Below are 9,674 nucleotides of genomic sequence, written 5' to 3'. Positions count from 1 at the left end.
CCCCCCCCCCCCCCCCCCCCCCCCCTGTTTCGGGGCGCACGACTTTCCAAAGAAATATGGTAAATCTCGGAAAGTCGTGCGCCCCGAAGCAGGAGGTAGGTGGGGTGAAAATATACTCTTACACCAATGTTTTCCTCTATATATTATAGAACTTTAATTTACTATATCTCCTAAACCAATGCCGTCCCTCACTTAATTCTTATGGGGAATCACTCAGGACACTCTTCCCTACAACATATCTAAAGGACATTAAAATCGGAGAGGTGTCATCTAAACTAGATATTTACCAAATTTACTAAATTTTAATACATATTTATTTAAATAGTAGTAATAAGTAAATCTAAACTTACAGTAAATAAATATTTACTAAATTAAAGAAAAGATAATTAAATCAAATTAATAGTTTTTGTATCAAATAAATATATATGAGCTAAAGAAAAAAATCGCAAAGCTTAGATATGCCATATGAGGTTATCCTATATTACATACATATATTTAGCACCAAAAATAACTATAAATTATAGTTAAATTATGATAATTGCAATTATATTTAGTAATAATAATTATAATTTATAGTCATATTCGGTATCAACTATATATTTTTTTCTATAGAACTATAAATATAATCATTATTACTAACATTATAACAGTAATAACCATAATTATGATAAATATCAAATTATAGTCACAAATACCAAACACTTTTCTCTCAGTATATGTAAAAAAATCTACAAATTTATATACATATAATATAATAATATGTTGACAGTAATCACACACAATTAGTAAGACAATAATTATAATTCTAATATTGCGTACAAAATTAAAAATTTAAAAAGAATATCCAATTATAGATCTTTTATAAAAAAAAAAAGGATATGAAAAAATAAATTAATTCTGGAATCAGTTATATTGAATCATAACAACAGCGCAGAAATTAAAATGCAGATATAGCTATTTGTTATAAATCTGAATAAAGATAATAAAATCATCATACATTTATATGAATTTGTATAATCGTATAATAAACTACAACTCGAAATGTAATAATAATATGGATATCTTTTGACAATATTTAATTTATTTTCATATTAATAAATTTTCTAATTTTCTTTACCCTTACAATACAAGGTACAATTTGCCTCATCCGTCCAAAAATGGGTCATTAGAATCTGTCCATTTTCTTCACTGTATTTAGAATGGTTCAAAAAATCTCTAAAAATTCACCAACATACTTTCAACTTTCTAGAATAAATATTGAAATTTCATTTTGGAAAATAATAAAATGTAGTATAATTTATAATTACCGGAAGACTCAAAAAAACTTGCACGAACAAGAATCGCTCGAATACTAGTGACCCGATCTTGAACGGTAAGGGTTAAATAATTATACTCTACCTTTCTTCCTTTTAAAATAATATATAAACTTATCACCAACACATACACGCGCGCGCGCGCGCGCGCGCGCGCACACACACACACACACACACACACACACACATACAGAGGGTGTTTAAAAAGTAATGATAAATCTTTCGCATATAAGAGCAGAATGGACTAAACTGAGAAGAAAAGTCCTCTGCCATTTTGCAGTTTTCGCGATAGTTAACAAGATATTAATTGCTAAAAATTGCTGAAAATTGGTCTTCATAATAATTTGTTACTCAAATATTATCAACTTTACAGAAAAACTGTAAGAGACAAAAATTGTTTATTTTCTTCTCATAGAGTTCTAAGAATTTTTTTAGAATTTTTTCAGAATTTTTTAATACTGCATTTTCTCATATTGGTAAAAATGAGAAAATGCAGTACTAAAAAGTAGATAAAAAATTCTGAAAAAATTCTTAGAGCTTTATGAAAAGAAAATAAATAATTTTCGTCTTTTGCAATTTTTCTGTAAAGTTGATATTATTTGAGTAAAAAATTATTAAAGACCAATTTTCGGCAATTTTTAGCAATTAATAACTTGTTAACTATTGCGAAAATTGCAAAATGGTAAAGGACTTTTCTTCTCAGTTTAGTCCATTCTGCCCCTAGGCGAAAAATTTATCATTATTTTCCAAATACTCTGTATATCTGTGTGTATTATATTAAACAGCGTCATTTTAATATAGGTTACAGTCAAAATAAATTCAGTTAAAGATATTTTGTTTAAAAATAGATAATGTAAAAATATTAGATTATACACTAATTTTATTTACTTATTTTTCTCTAATACGTTCAATTTCGGCTCAATTTATTACATAAAAGCACTTTTAACGAGACTACAAGGCCGCCAATATGGCAGTGATAAAATTGAAAATTATCTCTTCCGCTGTGCGTCATGGATTCAAGCTTGCGTCGACATTTATACGAGTAATAACAATGTCCCATGTACGAAATGATCGATAAAAAAAGCTACCGTGACAATGTGAAACGTCAGCGGTTTATGCCGTTACAATCGTTTCGTTTTACGTTCCTCGCAGATCTCATCTTTTTACGTTGCGGCCTCGTTTCGCAACTTTCTAATAGGTCCAAAATAGAAAAAACCAAAGATAAGATTATAAATAATATTAATATTCTACACAAATAATGCAAATAACAATTCAAAACGACCGAAAAATGTCTCCTTCTTTCTTCTAGTTCTTCTAATTATCATGTTTTAGTAGATTTTTTAAATAGACTTCCACGTTCTATTATTAAATAGCGTCATTAAATAAATTTTTCAAATACTATTGTTATTACATAATCGCATGTATGTAAGTCTTTATAAATATTATGTATTTAACATAATGATCAGTATTATAGATTTATAATTTCTTATTAGTACAGTTATACTTATTGTTAGTAATAATTGACGTGTGTCCCTACTTTTTGCATAACATGACAACTTAATAATTGCTAACTGTATGTATATTAATGTTTTATACTTCATTCAATCACAAGGGCATTACTATCAACAACTCCAAACTACATTTATATATTGGTAATGGTTTAAATCAAAATTAGATCGCATTAGTTAAGACAATTTTATATGTAATAGGTATTTAAAAATCTTATAATGTATATAGGTATTGAAAATGACTTTAAAAAAAATCGAAATTCTTTTGTTATGACAATGATTATCGTTATGACTTCTTTTTTCACTACGTAAATTTCACTACATAATTACATAAAAAATATAATAAATATATGTACAACATCTAGTGTCGGCTCTTTATTGGCATTTTTAAACATTATATATTTGATTTAATTCATTAAAAAAAATTAATTCTTATTTAGCAAGAGTATTTAAATTATTATTATAATTAACAAACATTTACTTTTCCGTCTTGTACATATAAAATCTCGTAATATATAAAAAATTACTAGTAAAAAAACAGATCGGCTTTCGCGAGAGATGACGCGTAAAAGATATTTCACATTATCACACGAGGAAATTCTTTGGAGAGGATCACTTAATATTCTTCAACTCGATATGCTCGATGAGCTAATGCATCAACGATTATTCTCCGCGCGGGATAATCATGTCGCTCTTAAAAAGTAGGGCGATCTTTTTCTTCGACGTTCTATTATTAAGCTCGATCATTTGTACGGTTTTAGAATATCGCCAACATCGTCTCAGACGTGATGATATTGCGGCTGTCTGTGTGCGCGAATTGTACGTGCGGATTTCAGAGATTGTATGCTGTTCCTACGATTGTTATCGCGGATTATCCGTGGATTATTCGTGTTCCACTTACCTTTTTCGGAGAGGGATGCAACACGGTCACCGGAACTTGGCGAGGGGTTGGCATGGACGGCAGCAGTTGAGTATGCTCCTTCACGGGAAACCGCGATAATTTCGACTCCCGATTCGAGGGTAACTCGAGCAGATGCTGTATCGAGTAATTCTGTCTTGTTTTCCTGGACGCCATGCTATTAACAAACAAATCCGTACTTTACAATATCTGCAACAATTTGATTATTTCCTACGCATACAGAGACTTGCAACAATATTGCTACAAAGTTGCAATATTATGGCAATGTTGCAATGTTGCTATACGGGTTATGAAACTGAAAAAAATGCACTGTATCTTGATAAATATTTTTTTTAATATTTAAAAGTAAACATTTACTTATAGTAAATAAATATTTACTCAATGACAAAAATGATAGTATCAAATAAATATATGTTAACATTCAGTAAATGTTTACTTACAAATATTCAAAGAAATATTTATTAAGATATAGTAAATTTGTTTTCAATGTATAACTATTAGCGCAAGCAGATGGTTCTGCAGATGGTTTCTTCGAATTTCGTATAAAACGTTTTTAACATATCAAATTATTAAATAGGAATCTGGCTCTTATTATCTATCTCTTATTATCAGTTATTTCTGCGAAATTTGTAATTCAGGATTTAGAGTCCTCTTTTAATTACGGAATTCGATGAATTCGCATTATATTCTTTGTGTTATCAAAGAGAAATATCTGGAAAAGTACATGGTTTTAAATTAAAACGTATTGATATCTTGCGTCGTGAATCATATCACTGTACGAATTTTATTTATAAATATCGAGGATGTTGAAAGCAAACGTTATTGTAATCACGCGACCAAGCCGAACGATAGCCATGTGCGTAGATACCTTTTTCCAGACGCGCAGAGGCACTGGATATCGGATAAAACTTTCGCATTTAACTTTTCCGTCCTGCTGGGGAAACGACCAACAAAGCTCATCACAGGAAAGTTTTCCGAGACAAGGACGGGCGATCGACTCAAAAGGGAGACAGAGCTCTCGGGTCGCGCATGCTCTTACCACTACAGAATCGCGACCGTGATTTCGCTACATACAAACTCCGATTATCCAAATATCTGACGTCCGGACGTTCATGGTTGTTAGATAAGCTATAAAATTGTCGACCGTTCTACAGAATATACCGGTAAATGGAATAATGAGTCTACCATTATACAAGAATAAATGCAATCAAAATCATTTATACAAGTAACCAAAATTACCAACTGTAAAACTAAGTATACATAAATATACCCGCTTACATTTCAAGCTCATTTTAAAAATTGCTCATTCTGTATATTTTTAATGTTCTTAATGTTCTTCTCAAATATGATGACTCTAAGTAAATTTTGCCGAAGTTTACATTTTTAATTCTCGAAAGTACATCAAATATTTGCTACAGATTCGTGAAAAAGAATCTTTCCAGGACCGACTCCCATAAGTTCCGTAAAAATCCACACACGGAACATATCTCCGTAAAATCCTCGTGTATGCGAGGATGTGATAGCTCACCCCTCGTCGCGAAAGTTTGTTCTCCCTCGCGTGTTACGCACGCGCCGCGTCGCGTGCGCACACACACACGCGCGCGCGCGCAAATACACATACCAGGCATACGTACATTTTGCTGGCTGCAAGCTGCAAACACATGTACGATGTCGACGAGGATTACGACCGTGACCTTACCGACCAAATCGTCAGCGAAAAAAGCAAGAATGGCCTTCCAACTATACCAAAACCACCACACCGTTCATCGCATACGTGATAACAACACAAAGTTTATAACCGTTAATTAGATTACCTTACATTCGTTACACTCAACTTATTGTTACAAAACCGCGTCCATTGATATATAATATATTTTTTTCCGCATATGTAATCTACGGTTATATAAAATAAAAAATTGACTGCTTATGACAACGAAAGTTTGCGTCTTGAATATATGTATATAATCAATTCACTTACTATCGACGTAACATAATTTATGACTGCGGAAATAGTTCGAACGATGCCTGCATGATTTCGATTTCAATCATTCTTTCAGTTTAAAATATATATAACAGGATATCACGTATAGTTATGGAATTGATATGCAGTGAATATGTTAGGATTAATTTTGGTGCAATTCATAGTAGATACGCCGCAAATATTATCAGCTTTGATCACCGAGTCGCAACGATCGATTAGACGCATTCAGCCATAATGCATACATATAACTCTAATTAGTCGTCCTTGATATGTGAAATCAACAATGCTTATTATGAATAAAAAGTTTCTAAGAAGAATTTATAATATATCCAAGTCGGCAGTGTATTAGAGTCGCGCATGTATATTTACTGAATTACTTTATGTTCTTCATAAGTTCTTTAAGACTTTCCTTATGACGTAAATAAATCTACTTTATAATCATTTTTAATATTAAGTATATTAGCAATCGAGTTTATAATATAAAAAAAACTTGCCAAACACATAAATTGACTTAAAATTATTTTAAAATCAAGATTGTATTATATAGTTATCATTTGTAATCACCTTCTTTTTAATTCACTTTTTCACAGTTTTATTGCTAGAACATATTTTATTGTTTTCAGAATTAAGATTCGCATATTTGCAAACTACGTTACCGTTGCATGATTCTATGTTCCAATTCACATATCGATGAATTCATGAATTATCTACGATCTTTCAATAAAAAATTCACTGCATAAACAATAAATCACACGAATAAGTAGATTTTTGCAAAACGATATCCCAACTCCTTCCGCTTCTTCCTATTTCCTCTCAATCGATTTGCCATAAACGTGCATCGCCTGTTACGATCGTACTCTTCTGAACTTCAACCGAATTGGAACGCGACCCGAGAATTAAATAAAGTGTGATCGATCACGTCCACAATGGATTCGCTTAGCAGATTTTACAAGACATGCCACTTCGTAATAGAGTTTGTTTTAATAAGTGTTTAAACATAAAACTTTAAATATATGAAACATCAGCTGTTTTGTAAAAGATTTTATACAAAATGTTTTCAAACTACCAAACAAACTTTTCTATAAACTTTTTAGTCTACTTGAAATTAACTTTGCATAACAAAAATATCATGAAAATTACATTATTTGCAAATTTTCAACGTTAAACATTATTCCAACTTATCTACAAATTAGAAACTTCTCGAAAAGTATACAATTTACTTAAAACTGAAATTTTAATATCTTTAATTAAAATTTTATTATATATATAATTATAATTTGTTTGTTTCTTAAAACGTATTCGAAACTTTCTTTTATTTCTACGTAGCGCTTATAATTTAAATATTATTAATTTTTCAAAGGAGTGTCATATAATATCATTGTGTATAATAGCCTAGAATTGCATACAGCAAACTAATTCAACCTAGAATTAATGTAATGTATTTATATGTATTTAATTTATTTAATCAAATACAAATATATTTAATCAAATACAAATGTTCATATGATTGACGTACAAACAATAATAGAACATAAACTAATTGAGTAATTACACAACATTTTAACCTTTTAAAAATTAATACAAAAATAAAGGAATTTAATCTAAAGGATATTCAATCATATCACCGTATAAACGGGGATCATTTGTGTCCAATTGATTTTTTTAATTAGGAATATTTTGAAAACAAGTGAGTACGGGCGCGCTGTTCTACTCTTTGAAAAAGTTGTGGGGTGAAGTAAGGTGCTTGTGAAAGCCAAGTTGTGAGCATCATTTTCTCGCTGAGAGCGGATATTCAAAATCGAGCGCAGACCCAAATGACCTTCGTTTACATATGGTAAAGGTTAAAATGAAATATACACAAAAAGATAGTTTTGTTAAAATATCTAATATATCTAAAAATTGAAATACATACGGATCTAAAATAATTATGTTAGATCATAAAAATAATTATACAGAATACTCAAGCATGATGATAATGCTATAAAAAATTTTGACATTCTAGCAACCAGTTTGAGTGTCCAATATACAGAATTATTTTGATAGTCCATAATCATTATTTTCAGATCAATATCTAGTTAAATTTTAGATTCGATCATAAAGTAATAAATATTTTAATTTAGCATTAAAAGGTTTGTATTTTGTAGTTTTGTTTTATTCCTTCTTGTATACAATATTCCAATCCGAAACAAGCAATCAAATCACTATCTTTTCGCGTCTTAGATCAGTTAGCAAAAGCAACAGCAAAGAAGAAAAGAAGGGGAATAAGGAGAAGAAGAAGAGAAGAGAAGAGAAGAGGGAGGATACGTATTTCAGTCATCCAACCAACTTTTGCAAGTTTAATGCCCGGGCGCTCGAGTAATTTAACACGACGAAATTAACTTTTCAGTTTTACCAAAGTTTCCTGGCAACTTAACCGCGTCTCCACCCCCTTCTCGCTCCTTTCACATCCTCCCGCGTTTCCCATTCCCCCGGAATCTACTTCCCTGCACCCATCCCCTCGAACACGAAGAGCCAGGACCAACTTTTAAAGCGCTCGTCGTGGTAACAACTGCGTAGCGCAGCGCTCGCTCCGCCGAACTATAATTCCACCCTTAAGACCCGAAGTTTACGACGTAAACTTCCCCACTCTCGCCGCGGCGGTGGGCTGACGCCGATGCTGCAAGTCTGTGAGAGTGAGAAGCCGAGACTGAGAACGGTTATCGAAATCATCGTTTCAACTGAACGTTATTCGATGATAAAAAATTTATAACAATTGAACTCTCCACAACAGATTTTCGAAAGTAACTTAAATAGTATATCAAATAAATTTAAGTATATCAATAAATTTAACCTTAAATCTATTGGATTAAATACTGCTAAGTTTGCATACGTATTTTAGAGCAGTCATATCTACGGAAAGAACGTTAAAGTACAAATTTAAAAACTATTTTATTAGACAATGAAAATAACTATATGGAACGCTTAAGCGTTGATGACAATTCTGCAAAAAGCTTTAACATTCTAGTAACCAACTTGAGCGTCTTAAATAAGCGTCTTAATAAATAATTTGATAATTTAAATAAAATTATCTTCGGATCTATATCTAGTTAAATTTTCAAGTATATACTTAAACAAAACCATTCTTTCCATGTATAATTTATAATATATAGTAAATTTCTTATATATAATAAATATTAAAATATCAAAAATAAGCACATGAATATAAATATGTTTATATTATTTGTGCAAACATTGTTGTGGTAAAACATATCTAGTTTTGTTCGTGATTCTGTTTGTGTATTTTTTATCTTTTGTAATGTATATTATAAAAGTGTCGTAAATCAACAACAAATTGTTTATTACAATTCTGTGCGCGCTCACAGGCTCTACTAGATTATCGATAGCTACCTGAAAACGATGACAAATTCGTTTACGAACAAATCAATAAAGTCAAAGCGTAATATAAAAAAAAATAAAGGATTATTCGTGTGAATATTTTTTTTCTTGTTTTCCAAGCGTACGATTCATTTTTATTCATGCGACCTCCGGTGTTTCATTTATAAATTACATCGTTGGAACGTGATCATCGATTAATCATATAAATAACAAGAAATACCTTCAAGATAATTTTCACTCTTTCTTTTTTTTTCTCTTTTTTACGAATCTTCCCTTGACTATGCAGACGCAAACTTAGAGTCTCGGTCGATCGGGCATCCGATGCCCTCCCCCCCGTGCCAATACTTCTCCGACTAGTTTTGCGTGGCTATTATAGCCGCACGATTGGCTCTCCGTTACTTCCCATTCGTCTGTCCTGGTATCCGCAACTTCTCGACGATCTCGAGACTTTTCACCGAGAGTCAGCACGACAACGACTACCGGGCGGATATCGTAACTTGAGATATCGTCGCTATCGCTCATTCCAAAACGTCAGTTCTTCCGGCAAACAAAGACTTTAATGACTCGGACTTTCCATT

At 31.5% G+C, this 9,674-nt stretch overlaps 1 protein-coding gene across 1 annotated transcript in view; it reads right to left on the bottom strand.

The window, feature by feature from the left end:
- Positions 1–5,451, bottom strand: part of LOC108764667 (uncharacterized) — a 48,965-nt gene extending 43,514 nt beyond the window's left edge. Inside the window, exons 1-2 of the mRNA XM_018513005.1 lie at positions 5,375–5,451; positions 3,723–3,897 (exon numbers count right to left, since the gene is read on the bottom strand). Coding sequence (XP_018368507.1) covers positions 3,723–3,897; positions 5,375–5,403 — 204 coding nt within the window. The 5' untranslated portion in view covers positions 5,404–5,451. The remainder of the gene's footprint in view (positions 1–3,722; positions 3,898–5,374) is intronic.
- Positions 5,452–9,674: the final 4,223 nt, after the last annotated feature.

The sequence above is a fragment of the Trachymyrmex cornetzi genome, unplaced genomic scaffold, assembly GCF_001594075.2.
Source record: "Trachymyrmex cornetzi isolate Tcor2-1 unplaced genomic scaffold, Tcor1.1 scaffold444, whole genome shotgun sequence".
NCBI lineage: Eukaryota > Metazoa > Arthropoda > Insecta > Hymenoptera > Formicidae > Trachymyrmex > Trachymyrmex cornetzi.
This window is presented reverse-complemented; position numbering and strand designations above follow the sequence as displayed.